This window comes from Rattus rattus, chromosome 1, assembly GCF_011064425.1.
Source record: "Rattus rattus isolate New Zealand chromosome 1, Rrattus_CSIRO_v1, whole genome shotgun sequence".
In the NCBI taxonomy this organism is placed as follows: domain Eukaryota; kingdom Metazoa; phylum Chordata; class Mammalia; order Rodentia; family Muridae; genus Rattus; species Rattus rattus.
Genome location: NC_046154.1, coordinates 91,315,278 through 91,332,107, shown reverse-complemented (window position 1 = coordinate 91,332,107; position 16,830 = coordinate 91,315,278). Strand labels below are relative to the sequence as shown.

Genomic DNA, 16,830 nt, shown 5'->3' with positions numbered 1-16,830 from the left:
CAACATCAATGGACTCAATTCCCCAATAAAAATATATAGACTAACAGACTGGATATGTAAGGAGGACCCAGCATTTTGCTGCATACAGGAAATATACCTCAGTGACAAAGACAGACACTACCTCAGACTAAAAGACTGGAAAACCACTTTCCAATCAAATGGTCCAAAGAAGCAAGCTGGAGTAGCTATTCTAATATCAAATAAAACCAACATTCAACCAAAAGTCATCAAAAAAGATAAGGAAGGACACTTCATATTCATCAAAGGAAAAATCCAACAAGATGAACTCTCCATCCTAAATATCTATGCTCCAAATGCAAGGGCACCTACATTCATAAAAGAAACCTTACTAAATCACACATTATACCTCACACAATAATAGTAGATTTCAACACCCCACTCTCATCAATGGCCAGATCATGGAAACAGAAATTAAACAGAGACATAGAGAAACTAACAGAAGTTATCAACCAAATGGACTTAATGGATATTTATAGAACATTCCATACTAAAACAAAAGGATATACCTTCTTCTCAGCACCTCATGGAACCTTCTCCAAAACTGACCATAAAACAGGTCACAGAACAGGCCTCAACAGATACAGGAAGATAGAAATAATCCCATGCATCCTATCAGATCACCATGGACTAAAGCTGGTCTTCAATAGCAGCAACAAGGAAAGAACGCCCACATATACAGGCAGATAGATCAGTGGAATAGAACTGAAGAACTAGAAATGAACTCTCACACCTATGTTTACTTGATCTTTGACAAAGGAGCCAAAACCATTCGATGGAAAAAGGAAAGCATTTTCAACAAATGGTGCTAATTCAACTGTAGATCAGCATGTAGAAGAAGCAAATCAATTCATTCTTATCACTCTGTACAAAGCTTAAGTCCAAGTGGATCAAGGACCTCCACATCAAACCAGATACACTCAAACTAATAGAAGAAAAAGTGGGGAAGCATCTCGAACACATGGGCACTGGAGAAAATTTCCTGAACAAAACAATGGCTTATGCTCGAAGATCAAGAATTGACAAATGGGATCTCATAAAACTGCAAAGCTTCTGTAAGGCAAAGGACACTGTCATTGGGACAAAATGACAACCAACAGATTGGGAAAAGATCTTTACCAATCCTACATCGGATAGACGGCTAATATCCAAAATATACAAAGAATTCAAGAAGTTAAACTCCAGAGAACCAAATAACCCTATTAAAAATGGGGTATAGAGCTAATCAAAGAATTCATAGTGAAGGAATATCAAACAGCTGAGAAGTACCTAAAGAAAACTTCAATATCCTTAGTCATCAGGGAAATGCAAATCAAAACAACCCTGAGATTCTACCTCACACCAGTCAGAATGGCTAAGATAAAAAACTCAGGCAACAGCAGATGTTGGCAAGGATGTGGAGAAAGAGGAACACTACTGCGTTGTTGGTGGGATTGCAAACTGGAACAACCTCTCTGGAAATCAGTCTGGAGGCTCCACAGAAAATTGGACATTCCACTACCCGAGGGCCCAGCTATACCTCTCCTGGGCATATACCCAAAAGATGCTCCAACATACAACAAAGACACATGCTCCACTATGTTCGTAGCAGCCTTATTTATAATAGCCAGAAGCTGGAAAGAACCCAGATGCCCTTCAAAAGAGGAATAGATACAGAAAATGTGGTACATCTACACAATGGAGCTATCAACAACAATGACTTCATGAAATTCATAGGCAAATGGAATGAACTAGAAAATATCCTGAGTGAGGTAATCCAATCACAGAAAAACACTCACTCACTGATAAGTGGATATTAGCCCAAAAGCTCGAATTACCCTAGATGCAATCCACAGACCACATGAAATTCAAGGAGAAGGATGACCAAAATGCAGATGTTTCACTCCTTCTTAAAAAGGGGAACAAAAATATCTATAGGAGGGGATAGGGGGCAAAGTTTAGAGCAGACACTGAAGCATCGGCCATTTAGAGCCTGCCCCACATGTGGGCCAGTTATACAGCCACAAAAACTAGATAAGATTGATGAAGCTAAGAAGGGCATGCTGACAGGAACTGGATATAGATTTCTCCTGAGAGACCCAGCCAGAACATGTCAAATACAGAGGTGAAAGCTAGCATCAAACCACTGAACTGAGAATGGACCCCTGTTGGAGGAATTAGAGAAAGGACTGAAAGAGCTGAAGGGGCTTGCAACCCCATATGAATAACAATGCCAACCAACCAGAGTGCCCAGGGACTAAACCACTACCCAAAGACTATACATGGACTGACCCATGGCTCCAAATGGATATGTAGCAGAGGATGGTCTTGCTGGACACCAGTGGAAGGAGAAGCCCTTGGTCCTACCATGTTTGGACACAGAGTGTAAGGGATTGTGCAGGAGTGGGGTTGGGATGGTAAGAAGGGGTAGGTCCAGAGGGGAACACCCTTATAGAAGGAGGGGAGGGGTTAGGGGGCTTATGGACAGGAAACCGGGAAAGGGAATAACATTTGAAATACAAATAAGAAATACCCAATTGAAAAAAAAAAAAGGTATTTGGAGCTCTCGTACCTATAGCAATTGCCTGTCTAATCATAGCACTAGTGAAAGCACAGGACCCGAAGCAGCAGTAGATTTATCATCATAACGGGTGCAGACCTGGCCTTCAAAGGTGCAATAGCCTTGTTGAATGCAGCGTGAGTGCTCTCAAAGCTAAAGACACAGTTAATCTCACTCTTGCATCAGGATCCGTTATTGCTCTGTCTAAAACTGGAGTTACTCTTTGTAAAAAACGAGTTAAAAAAAATCTATTTCAGACCTAGGGTGTCTTGGCAAATGATTCAGACAAACTTCTCTGTTGTTCAAATTTGTCCCAAGCATGTAAAGCTATTTAATGACATTGCTCTAAGGTGGCATCATCAAATAGGATCTGTATTCTCAACTCGGAATAATCGTCTTCACTTAGCAACTGACCCTTGAAAATATTAATAACGTGTGCACTCTTGAAGTTGGACTGTGTTGCAGTAAAATTAAAGAGGAGTTTTCTTTTATCCCGCATAGAGCTGTCACCATAGGGCCACATGGCATCTGTTGGATATTTTCATCTCAGTCAACAAAGCGTCTCACCCATTAAGTTCAATCCCATATCACACTGCTGATGACTATTCTCTGAGCCTGGCAACAATCTCTCTACCCATCTGGCTCCCAAGGCAGGTTGCTACCATGCCAGACATACACATCCTAATTCCGTGATGGCCCAGTGTGTCCAACTACCACACACTCTCTTGAACTCAATTAAATCGCCACAGGAAAGAACGTACAACACAATAACGTCTGATCCAATTGATAGGATATAATTGCCCACCTAGATAAGATATAGTTGGTCATCTAGATAAACAAAATCCTGTACACATCCATCCCTTAAGAATATTCATAACAACTTGTAAGTGTGCAGAGAGAAATCTTAACATCTGCCTCCATGTTCTCTTAGCTGCTCTCTCTCCCTCCTTTTGCTCCAGTCTCCTCCTCCTCTAAAGCTTTTCTCCCACCCATCCTTCCTTCTCATCCAATGACAGGCCTTGTTCTATCCTGTACCTGCCTTCACCTGCATAATGACATCTACCTACAGGACTGAAAGTCTTTCTGCACTAGGATATATAGCTATAAATCTATGGAGTCCAGGGAGTCATTTGAGTATGGTGGTCTGAGTAAAAATGACCCTTTAGGTTCATATCTTTGAATGTTTAGTAAGTAGGGAATAGCACTACTTGAGAAGGATGAGGTGGCCTTGGAGTCTTAGAGTTGGTGAGGCTATGCTAGTGGAAATGTGGTGGGTGGAGACAGTTGGTGGGTTTTGTGGTTTCAAAACCCCAAGCCAAACAAATCCAGGGACCCTGTCTCACTGTTCCCTGTGGGACCCGGATATTGAATGCTCAGGTACTTATCCAGAACCACATCACTGTGTGCCAACATGCTTCCCGCCCTGATGACATTGAACTAAGCTTCTCAAAGTGTAAGCAAGCTGCAATTAGATGCTTTCTTGTACAAAAGCTGACCTGGTCATGGTTCTTCTTCACGGCAGTAGAACGCTGAGACACTGCCTGAGAAAAGGAGGGAAGGAAGAACATAAGAGAAAACGTGCAGCAGGCAAGAAAGGAAGGAAAGAAGGTAGGAAGGAAGAAAGAAAAGAAGGAACAAAGGAAGACTGGTATTTCCAGTGGATCAGGTTTGTTGGCTCAGGACTTCAACCTCAGCAATCGGTAGTCCAGAGGAAGCAGGTGTGTATCAGTCAAGGACACAGTCTGGCCTACAGAGAAAGTTCAAGGACAACCAGAGCTACCTCCTGAGACCCAGTCTCAAACTAACAAAACAAACAACATCTACAGAGCCTCAATACCGAACATCAGTCTGCAGAACAGGATGGAGGAATGAAAGATTTGACTCTCAGAACTTCTGCAATGATCTCTGTCTACAAATCATTCTTCCCTTAAACACACACACACAGACACACAGACACACAGACACACACACACACACACACACACACACACACACACACACAATCACACAAGAAATAAGGAAGGAAACAAATAGACTATGATCCTCTTCTAACTAATCCACACAGGCAAATAGTATACACAGTCTTTGATAGTTTCTGGAGAGATGATTTGACAGCACAAGATTGACATGTAGACAAATCAAATCTTTATTAAAATAATGAAACATGATGAAGCATTACAAGACAAGAGAGAAAGTAAAAATGGATAACACTCTTAACAGGTCATAGATTTCGAGTCCTGAATGGCTTGACTGTGTCAGAGAGTAAGTCTACTGAGCAGTTGTGTTCTATGGTCTGCAACACACCAGTCTAGGTTGCTATCCTGAGGTAAGGTTTGGAATCCAGGCGGTGCCTCAGGGCTCAGCAGAAAGAAAGAATGTCAGTTCAAACTGAGGAAAAGGAGCCCAGTCTTCCCAGGGCCTAGAAAGAGTTGTACAGCTGGGGCTCTGGGTAACTAGCATGGACAAGGCCTGGAGCTTGATCCCAGGAACACCAAGTCAATGCTTCGCGGGGACCCGTGCCTTACGTGGCAGTTCAAAACTAAGTTGGCATACGGGACTCTGTCCAAAGGGGGACGAGGGTGTTTGTAAGATAATCAAGCTCCCTTTGCTGATTGAATCTAAAAGTCAGTCGTTTATCAAATGATACACAGCTCCTAAAGGGCAGATGGAAGGGTTCCGGTTCAGTGAAAGCTTTTAAAGGTCCAAGTTCCCCAGTGAATCTTCTCAAGTTTTCTTCATAGTCATGCTATGTGTCCTTGATTGGAGAAATGCCAGGATATGTGGTTGAGTCCTTTGGGAGTAGGGAATGGTTTGGTGCTCACTGGGGACTCAAGGCATGCTGGTCTCTCTGGCCTCCTCTGCTCGGGCCTAGAATCCTTGCATCCACGGAAGGGTTGGGAGATGTGGAGTCGCCTGGTCTCTGCGCCACTTGCCTGGCCTGGGTACTTGGGAGAGGACAGGAGATGGGCACTGGTCTAGGATTAGCAGTAAAGGTATCGCCTTGGGGCCAGGTGTATCTAGGCAGGCTGGCCTGTGCAGCCCAGATGGAATTGACCGTGTGAAGCGCCCAGTGCAGGGCTGCTCCCGCGTGAGACAATTGCCAAGTGAGCCAGGCGCGCTGTGAGACAGTGGGCTCCCTGCTGCTGGAAGGCCCAGGCAGGAAGGCACCTCCGGGGGTTTGGAGGTCGTCCAGGGCCACCTGCAAGGCACCCATGTTGGTGAAGACTCTGGACATCAGCAGGGAGAACGTCGGGAATGAGAGGGCTTCCGGAGAAGGGTGTCTGCGCCTCTTGGCTGAGTTGTATGGGGCACCATAGCTGTCTCCAGAGGGCCTGCGCTTCAGAGTCCTCCCAGGAGATCTTAGCTGGGGCCTTCGGTCCTTTACATGCAGTTTTGTGTGCGAGGAATCTGTGGGAGAGACAATGGGCATTACTCAGAGTGCACACTGATTTCACCCAGCAGCCTCCCCTGCCCTAACCCCACCGCGACAGAGCTCTTGAAAGAGCTTTGGCCATGCCCTGATAGGGTCTATTTCATGTCCTGTGGAAACACACCCTCCCCACAGCTCTTTAGGACCAGAAGCCCCATCTGAGCAGTCGCCACCAGCTGTGTCCTCTGCAGGGTTTGCTTAACTCACAGGGCACTTGGGCCCCTGAGCCCAGCTCCTTCCAAGCCCAGACCTACCTCTTCTGTGGGTGGAGCCAGATTGGCCCCTTCCTCTCTCTCTGGAGGGAGATGGTCTGGCCCTCCTCTTCTCTTCCAGCTTGTCACTTCTCTTGTGGAGTCCGCAGGAGGAGACAGCCCAGCTTTGCCCAGATCGCTTCTGACTGGGGACCTTAGGCTCCAAACGTGGACAGGTGTTCTCTGTGGGGACAAGAGGTGATTGGTGGCAGGTTCCCAACCTTTCTCAGGAAAGCCTGAGATCAGGCACCACAAGGCCAAGCTGCTAGCATGCCTTAAAGTCCCATACGGTCTCCCACTATTTTTCTATTCCCCATTCTCTCTTTGGTCAAGGCCTACACACGGTTGGGATGTTCCCGAGCTACCTCAGCAAACACTCCAAAATACAGTCTCACGGACACTCGGCTGACACAGCCATTGGTAAAAACCTCTGTCTCTGTCTCTGTCTCTGTCTCTGTCTGTCTCTGTCTCTCTCTCTCTTTTTCTGATACACACACACACACACACACACACACACACACACACACACACACACACACACTTGTTTTCAATTGTGCAGGGAGAGCACGGAGAATGCAGCCGGCCTCCATCCTCACCTTCCCCAAGCCCACCAGTAGTTCAAAGACTGATCATCCTACCTTTGCCCTTGGGAGAGGACTTGGAACTCCCGCCGTTGTTCCCACGTTCAGAGAGCTGTTTCTCTTCTTCCTTCTGGTCTAGGGGCTGCTTTCTCTTGGAAGGAGATGGGATGGGCATCTCTAAATTCACAGGTCCTGGCTTCTCCACTTTTGTCTCACTCCTGTCTGCCTCCTTCTTTGGCTGGAGCTCACAGGCAAATGGTCCTGATAGCAGAGTTGATTGGCTTTAAATAGAGTCCTGAAAACTCCACCCCCTGGCAGAGCTGTTGCAGGAGCTTTTGCCACGCCCTGACAGGCTACACCCTGGAAAAGGGCGGGGCGGCTAGATTCAATCTAACTCAAGGAATATTCTTTCTTGATGCTGATCTCTCTTTTTCTACTAAATTGGGAGGGTTTGAAGCTAAAGATCACATTTAACTTTGTTCTCTATTGTGTATTATGAACATTACACGGAACTGTAATTTGCCATAGTGTTTCTCTCTCCCCTCTCCTTACTTCTCTTTGTCTATGTGGGTACCGGTGTGGGTGGGTGGGTTCTTGCGTGCATGTGCTTGTGTGTCCTTGTGTGTGGCCCTACTACCTCCTGCTCAGTGTGTGTTTACATGCATATGGGGTGTGTGTATGTGTGTGTGTGTGTCTATACATCTCTCAGTCTCCAGGACCCCTGCTGAGTTTCCCCTGGAGTTTTGGCGATGCCGACTGACAGCACTGCCATTTCCCATAGTGTCTTTGGCCTTGTAAACAGTGTGGAGACTATCTGTGATCAACTATGGGGACTCTAAGTGTTACATTCAATGCATTTCTGTGTTTGGATATAGCTACAAGCTCAAGGGTGCTAGGGAGTGGAAGGTTTGAGTAAGAATAGCCCTTGGAGGCTCATAGATTTGAATGCCTAGTCATCAGGGAATAGCACTGTTTGAGAAGGATGTAGGAAGTGATCTTACAGTGGTCTTAGAGTAGGTGTGGCTATGCTAGTGGAAATGTGGTGGGTGGAGCCATTTGGGTTTTGTGGTTTCAAAGTCCCAAGCCAGACAGATCCAGGGATTATTTCTCACTGCTCCTGGGGGATCCAGATATAGAATGCTGAACTATTTATCCAGTACCATGTCAGTCTGCTATACTCGTGCCAGAGACCACAGACTGGCCTGTGTATGCTCCTGTTTGATAGCTCAGTCTTTCAGAGTTCCCTAGGGCCTGGGTTGGTTGAGACTGCTGGTCTAGCTTTGGGTCTTGATCTCCCTTTCAGCTTCTTCAGTCCTTCCCCTAATTCAATCCTAGGATTCCACAACTTCAGTCCATTGTTTAAGTATCTGCCTCTGTCAGGCAGCTTCTGCTAGGGCCTCTCAGAGGACAGCCGTGCCAGACTCTTGTCTTTAAGCACATCACAGCATCAGTAATAGTATCAGGCCTTGGCGCCTCCCCCATTAGATGGATCACAAGTTGGGCCAGTCGTTGGCTCCTGTGGACTTCCATTCCTTCCGTAGCTTCTCCATTTTTGTCCCTGCAGGTCTTTTAGACAGGGACAATTCTGGGTCAGAAATTTTGACTGTGGGTTAGTGATACTGTCCCTCTACTTGAGACCCTGCTTATCTACTGAAGGTGGACTCTTCGAGATCCTTCTCCCCAAGGTTGGGCTTTTTGGCTAGGGTCACCCCCAATGAGTCTTGAAAGTCTCCTACCTCTCAGGTCTCTGGTAATTTCTAGAGGGTTCCCTCCATCTGCCTCCCCCTGAGGTTGCATATTTCTACTCATTCTCTCAGCCCTCTGGGCTTCTCCCCCCCCCCGCCCTTATCTGATCCTGTTCCCCTTTTCCTTTCCTCCTCCCCTACCCAGATTCCTCCCTTCCTCTGCCTCCCATGATTATTTTCTTCCCCTTCTAAGAAGGACTGAAGCCTTCTCACTTGGGCCTTTCTGCTTGTTTCACTTCTGTCTTTAGGTTGTATCCTGGGTATTCTGTACTTTTTGGCTAATATCCACTTATCAGTGAGTGCATGCCATGCATGTCCTTTTGGGTCTGAGTTACCTCAGTCAGGATATTTTCTAGTTCCATCCATTTGCCTAAAAAATGCATGATGTCCTTATTTTAATAGCTGAATAGTACTCCGTTGTGTAAATAAACCACATTTTCTGTATCCATTCCTCAGTTGAGGCACATCTGGGTTGTTTTGAGCTTCTAGCTATCACAAATAAGGATGCTATGAACATAGTAGAGCATATGTCTTTGTTGTATGTTGGAGCATCTTTTGAGTATATGCCCAGGAGTGGAATGGCTGGGCATTCAGATAGAGCTATTTCCAGTTTTCTGAGGTACCGCCAGACTGATTTCCAGAGTTGTTGAATCAATCTGCAATCCCACTATCAGTGAAAGAGTGTTCCTCTTTCTCCACATTCTCAGCAGCATCTGCTGTCACTTGAGTTTTGATCTTAGCCATTCTGACTGATGTGAGGTGGAATCTCATGGTCATTTTGATTTTTATTTCTCTGATGACTAAGGACTTTGAACATTTCTTGACCATTTCTTATTCTTTTGTTGTAAATTCTTATTAGCTCTGTACCCAATATTTTAATTGGGTTGTTTGGTCTTTTGGAGGTTAGCTTCTTGAGTTCTTCACATATTTTGGATATTAACCCTCTATCAGATATGGGATTAGTGAATATTTTTCCCAATCTGTCAGTTGCTGGATTTGTCCTATTGACTATGTCCTTTGCCTTTCAGAGGTTTTTCAGTTTCATGAGGCCAATTTGTCTATTGTTGATCTTAGAGCATACGCCATTGCAGTTCTGTTCAGAAAATTTCCTGTGCCAATGCGTTTGAGGCTCTTTCCCACTTTCTCTACTATTAGATTCAGTGTATCTGGTTTTATGTTAAGGTCCTTGATCCACTTGGGCTTGAGCTTCGTGCAAGGTGATAAATATGATCTATTTTCATTCCCCTACACACAGACCACCAGTTAGACCAGCACCATTTATTGAAGGTGCTTTCTTTTTTCTACTTATGTTTTTGGCTTCTTTGTCAAATATGAAGTTTCTTTAAGTGTGTGGGTTTACTTCTGGGTCTTAAGTTCTATTCCACTGATCTACCTGCCTGTCTCTGTACCAATACCATACAGCTTCTATTACTATTGCTTTGTAGTACAGTTTAAGGTCAGGGATGGTGACTCCCCCAGTTCTTTTATTGTTGAGGATAGTTTGCTATCCTGGGTTTTTCTTTTTCCATCTAAAGTTGAGCATTCCTCTTTCTATGTCTATGAAGAATTGAGTTGGAATTTTGATGGGGATTGCATTGAATCTGTAGATTGCTTTTGGTAAGATGGCCATTTTCACTATATTAATCTTGCCAATACACAAGGATAGGAGATGTTTCCATCTTCTGAGATTTTATTTAATTTCTTCTTTTTTCAGGTATTTGAAGCTCTTGTCATAAAGATCTTTCACTTGATTGGTAAGAGTTATGTCAACGAGGGTGCAGAGGGTACCTGGAAGAGAATGGGGACAAGAGAAGCAAAGAAGGATGCCAAGAGTCTGATCAAACTGACAATTTTATTTTTCCAAAGGCTGAATTTATACCATAACAGGGGTAACAGAGGGAGGGGGGAAGTATGAAACATTTACTCAGGCCAAGGACACAGTATTCATGTGGTCAGCTGATATCAACAGGATGTTGGTTTTTCAGAAAGGTTAGAGGTTGGGCATCTTGATGTCAGATGTATCATTATTCATCCTGACCACCAGATTTGTATTAGTCTTCTGCAACTGGCTGGGGATTTTCCATGAACCCAGTCATACTTAACTCAAACCATAATATTAACATCAATAATGGAGGATTTCAAGGGCATCACTCCCAACATCTCCCCCTTCCTTATACTCAAATGAAAAGGTGACCAAATGGCCCTGCTGTCCTGGAATGAGCCCCCGGGAACTGCGTCCGTCTTAGGTTGGAGTGATATTTGTCACATGGCAAAGAGAATCTTGTGGCCAGGGTCCGTCATGGGATAAGGCAGCAGCTAGTTGTGACCCTCCTGTCTTAGGCCCTTTATTCATGAATATATCACTCTCTTACCCGTCATTGACTGTCCAGCTCAGCACGCAAAGGTGACAATTCATTGATGTTTCAGCAAAGGCATCAGGACAGCAGGCAGAAAAGAATGTTGGCCTCATTTGGCTGAAGGACAAAAGTGTCCTTGCCTGAGCTGGGATCCTCCATAGCTAGCCCATGATAATATACCTGAATAGGTTTTGCTGCTATATTATCTACCTCTTGTTTAATAAAGCTGGTTAAATGATTAAGTGCCCAAGGGCCAAAAGATATAAGCAAAAGAAGGCCTACTAAGGGGCCCAACAGGGAGGGAAGCAGGGTGGACAACCAAGGGGAGGTGGAGGACCAGTTTTGATAACAGCTCTCAGCTTTTTCTCTTTCTTGTTTTCTCTTTTCTAAGCCTTCTCTGACCTTTTTCATGTTATCCTTAACCCTATTCTAAGACATAGGAAGTATCCAATCACTGCCTTTCTCTCACAAACCAGAATTCACTGTGATTGCTCAAAGTTGAGAAAGTAAAGGTAAAAAGCCAATCAGAAATAAGTACACTTGTTAGCATGTATGGCTTACGTAAAAGAGGGACTATACAATTGTTCTTTCTGATTAACCACTGACTCTTAAAGACAGTGTGGGTCAAAATTAAAAAAGTCAGATATACTTAAAACACTGCTCCATTTTGGATAGATGTGGAAGTTTAAAAATTGAATGAATTTATATGATTGTAAATGTTTACTGTGAAATATCACAGAAGGGATGCCACCAGGCAGGGAATTACAATTTTAACTGATATTAAACATCTTAAATAATTTGGAGAAACCTCAACATTGAATTGTAACCATCAGAAAAAAAGATAAAGACATAAATAGGTATCCCATGCATGTTATGTCAGAAATAAGCAAACCCCAACTCAGTACAGTACAATATCAATGACTGAAAGTTAAATAATAAGTTGATACATAGAAGGAAAAGATAACATGTTGCCTGCCATTGTTGAAGTTCCCAAAGTAATTCAAATAGACAATTCAATTTGGGTTCCTGCAACAATCATAATTGCGTTATCCAAAAAGCCAAACCCTAAGAAAGGTATGTCATTGTGGAAGAATACATATCTCAACTGTCCTGGAGTGTTGCGGTTTGCCCTGAAGTTACTGTATTTTGATGCTAATTCCACTGCCGCAAGGACAGCTACCTAGTCACATACTCAGGAATCAGGTGACTTGACCAGAACCTTGCCATTGAATTTGTAAAGTACAGGTGAGGGGCAGGTACAGGATAGAAAGAGGCCTGTCATTGGAGGAGAAGGAAGGATGGGCGGGAGAGAAGTTTGAAGGAAGAGGAGGAGACTAGAAGAGAAAGGAAGAAACAGGACAGGAGAGAGGAGAGAGAGGGTGAGAAGCCATGGCAGGTGATGTTAAGATTCTGCTCTGTGTATTTACAGGTTGTTATTAATGTTCTCAAGGGATGGATGGTACCGGGCTTTGTATGTTTAAGTGGGCAATTATATCTTATCAGTTGGGTCAAAGGTTATTGTGTTGTGTGTTCTTTTATGTGACGGTTTGAGTGTAGGAAAGTGTGTGGCGGCAAGAGACACTGGGCCACCGTAGAGTTGGGATGTGTTTCTGCCAAGATATCTAGCAGATAATTTCAGACATTTCGGCACCAGAGTTAGCAGGGTAAAAGTAAATTTTACTTTTTTATTTTTATATTTTTACAACAACACTGGAGTGGGTGGTAGAGCTTCCAGTTCTTCTTGTGTGATGGCAATGGACTTGAAGCGGTGCAGTTCTTTGAACAAGCAGCTCCGCTCAGTGGAGCGCAGGCTGTAGATGAAGTCACGTGCGCCCTGTGCCGTGTTCAACGCCTCCATGGGCTCCTTCTTGAGATTAGTGCCCAGAAGCTGAGGAGTAGGAATGTACAGGTTCTTTTAACAATTTTATGGTAAATATAATCCCCGTATCAGCACCTGATTGAAACATTCTAAGACCCTAAATATGCCCATGTGTCCAATCCTGGTTTTGACCCACGGAGGTAAATTTAATATTTAGGGGGATGCACCATCCCCTTGTTTTAGAATTAGAACCTTCCCAATGGAAATCTGGGACATGCATCTTAGCAGGATAAGGTATTATAAGCCAATCAACACAGTGTATTAGGCGATAAAAATTCTTAAGAACAGAGGAAAGGGGCCAGGCAAGAAAGCTAGGGGGTGGCCTGGTAAGAACTGGTGGAAAAACCAGATCAGATGACAAGTAGCATTCAGTCACACAGCTAAACCAGGAAGCTTTCTTGGGATGTAAAAGCCAGTGCAAAAATGAGCGCAAGCTTTGTGCCTGTGAAACAGAAGGGCGAGCAGAGGGGCAGCTGGAGTCTGTTACCGGCTGTCTTCTGGACTTAGATTCTCCCTTAAGGAGTACCTCCCTTCAGTGTCAGCTCGGTGGCTCCGCCTCTCAAGAGACCCAGCCTCTAAACGTCACTGGGTTTCCAGTAAGAACTAATAACAAAAGGATGGAGAGATGGTTAGGACCTGGGTGCTGGATGCCAAACGGCTGACAAAAGAATTGTATGTCTCGTCCTCTTTAGGGGGGAAGTGTCTTCCAGGCTGTCAGACACGCCTGGCGACCTTGAGTCAAGAGACCAGGAGAATAGCATCTGAGTATTGAAGGAAGCTCGCCCAGGGGGGTGTGATCTGATTGAAGCCTCGGGTATCTGGGAGTAAGCTATAATCTGAGATAACTGGCTATAAGGACTCTTTCTGCTGGCATTCCTGAGGCAGGAGTCCACAGTTAAGCAGGGCTTCCTGCCTCTTATATTCAATAAAGAGATTGCTAACACTAGAATACTGACCTTTAATAGAAGTATAGCCCTCCACTGGAAAAAATTTCCTGAACAAAACACCAATGGCTTATGCTCTAAGATCAAGAATCGACAAATGGGATCTCATAAAACTGCAAAGCTTCTGTAAGGCAAAGGACACTGTGGTTAGGACAAAAGGGCAACCAACAGATTGGGAAAAGATCTTTACCAATCCTACAACAGATAGAGGCCTTATATCCAAAATATGCAAAGAACTCAAGAAGTTAGACCGAAGGGAGACAAATAACCCTATTAAAAAATGGGGTTCAGAGTTAAACAAACAATTCACAGCTGAGGAATGCCGAATGGCTGACAAACACCTAAAGAAATGTTCAACATCTTTAGTCATAAGGGAAATGCAAATCAAAACAACCCTGAGATTTCACCTCACACCAGTGAGAATGGCTAAGATCAAAAACTCAGGTGACAGCAAATGCTGGCGAGGATGCGGAGAAAGAGGAACACTCCTCCATTGTTGGTGGGATTGCAGACTGGTACAACCATTCTGGAAATCAGTCTGGAGATTCCTCAGAAAATTGGACATTGAACTGCCTGAGGATCCAGCTATACCTCTCTTGGGCATATACCCAAAAGATGCTCCAACATATAACAAAGACACGTGCTCCACTATGTTCATCGCAGCCTTATTTATAATAGCCAGAAGCTGGAAAGAACCCAGATGCCCTTCAACAGAGGAATGGATACAGAAAATGGTACATCTACACAATGGAATATTACTCAGCTATCAAAAAACAGTGACTTTATGAAATTCATAGGCAAATGGTCAGAACTGGAAAATATCATCCTGAGTGAGGTAACCCAATCACAGAAAAACACACACGGTATGCACTCATTGATAAGTGGCTATTAGCCCAAATGCTTGAATTACCCTAGATGCCTAGAACAAATGAAACTCAAGACGGATGATCAAAATATGAATGCTTCACTCCTTCTTTAAAAGGGGCACAAGAATACCCTTGGCAGGGAAGGGAGAGGCAAAGATTAAAACAGACACAGAAGGAACACCCATTCAGAGCCTGCCCCACATGTGGCCCATACATATACAGCCATCCAATTAGACAAGATGGATGAAGCAAAGAAGTGCAGGTCGATAGGAGCCGGATGTAGATCTCTCCCGAGAGACACAGCCAGAATACAGCAAACACAGAGGCGTATGCCAGCAGCAAACCACTGAACTGAGAACAGGACCCCCGTTGAAGGAATCAGAGAAAGAACTGGAAGAGCTTGAAGGGGCTCGAGACCCCATATGTACAACAATGCCAAGCAACCAGAGCTTCCAGGGACTAAGCCACTACCTAAAGACATGGACTGACCCTGGGCGCTGAACTCATAGGTAGCAATGAATATCCTAGTAAGAGCACCAGTGGAAGGTGAAGTCCTGGGTCCTGCTAAGACTGAACCCCAGTGAACTAGATTGTTGGGGGAAGGGCGGTGCAAGGGGGGAGGATGGGGAGGGAATACCCACAAAGAAGGAGAGGGGGATGTTTGCCTGGAAACCGGGAAAGGGAATAACACTCGAAATGTATATAAGAAATACTCAACTTAATAAAAAAAAAGAAAGAAAACAGGATTTGCATCTAAGTCTATTGTTGGCAAAATGCTAGTTCACAGAAAGTTTCACACTTTGTCTTTTCTGTTTTCATCTAATTAGATGACATGATATATCCCGTGAAGACTGGCTTATTGAGCTTGAAAATAACAAATAATGAGAATGCCACACTCTAATTTCTCTGGGACGGGGTGACTAGGAAGGGGCATCATTTGGAATGTAAATAAATAAATATAAAAAAAAAAGTATAGCCCTCCCTGTGCCTCTGAATTCCAGGACTTCAGTAGCAGTCCTTCACCAAGCTGTCTCACTGGGTTAGAGGGCCATGGAAAAGAAAACATTGATCCTCACCTTGGTCACAGCCTCCAGTTGGAGTAGGTTGAAGAGCCCATGCCAAGACTTTCTCCTGTTATCATCCTAGCATAAATACAGCAAAGCCTGTTCTGAATTCTGTCTGGCAAAACAAAGCTCCTCTCAGTCTGCTGCAGACTCTTTCTGGAACTACTTTAGGGTTTCCCATTCCCCCTAACATGGGGTGTTTTGACCACAGGACAGGGACTGGCTGCTGTGGGGATAGTCCTAAGGATATCATTAATAAGATACCAGCAACTGAAGACAGCAACTGGAAATTTTCAGGGCCAAAAGTCTCATAATAGTCTTTAAAACAACCACTAACTCTGCACTATCTTTTTGTATTGACTGTTCCCTCCTGGGGGAACTATGGACAAATATTTCCTACAAAGTCTAAGAATTTCTTTAAATTTCTTTTTTCTTAACCCTATTCCTCATGTCTTGAATGACCCCTCAAGTCCTGTCACAAAAGGTGACTGTAGAATGCTTGTCCCATCACTCACCACTGAGATCTGCATCGTCCAGGGAGAAACACACACCAGCGTCTGAACCAAGGTGGGGCGGTCCACGGTTGCCAGAAGCAGGGGAGCAAAGGCTCCAAGGGGGAAGCAAAGGCTCCGACGGGGAGCAAAAGCTCTAACGAAGAAGGAAGACATGGGGGACGACATTCTCCACCAGGAGACCTCCAAAGAGCCCCACATTGGGCGCCATTTGTCAACGAGGGTGCAGAGGATACCGGGAAGAGAATGGGGGACAAGAGATGTGAAGAAGGATACCAAGACAAGGGTCTAATCAAACTGACAATTTTATTTTTTTCCAAGGCTGAATTTATACCATAACAGGGGTAACAGAGGGAGGGGGGAAGTATGAAACATTTACTCAGGCCAAGGACACAGTATTCATGTGGTCAGCTGATATCAACAGGATGTTGGTTTTTCAGAAAGGTTACAGGTTGGGCATCTTGATGTCAGATGTGTCATTATTCATCCTGACCACCAGATTTGTATTAGTCTTCTGTAGCTGGCTGGGATTTTCCATGAACCCAGTCATACTTAACTCTAACCATAATATTAACACCAATAATGGAGGGTTTCAAGGGCATCACTCCCAACAGAATTATACTAAGATATTTGTGGCTATTGTG

General features: G+C 44.3%; 1 protein-coding gene across 1 annotated transcript in view; it reads right to left on the bottom strand.

Annotated features, from left to right (window-relative positions):
* Positions 1-5,375: 5,375 nt before the first annotated feature.
* Positions 5,376-16,830, bottom strand: part of LOC116897921 — an 85,360-nt gene continuing 73,905 nt past the window's right edge. The window contains exons 6-8 of the mRNA XM_032899355.1: positions 6,877-7,080; positions 6,242-6,421; positions 5,376-5,965 (exon numbers count right to left, since the gene is read on the bottom strand). Of these exons, the coding sequence (XP_032755246.1) occupies positions 5,376-5,965; positions 6,242-6,421; positions 6,877-7,080 (974 nt within the window). The remainder of the gene's footprint in view (positions 5,966-6,241; positions 6,422-6,876; positions 7,081-16,830) is intronic.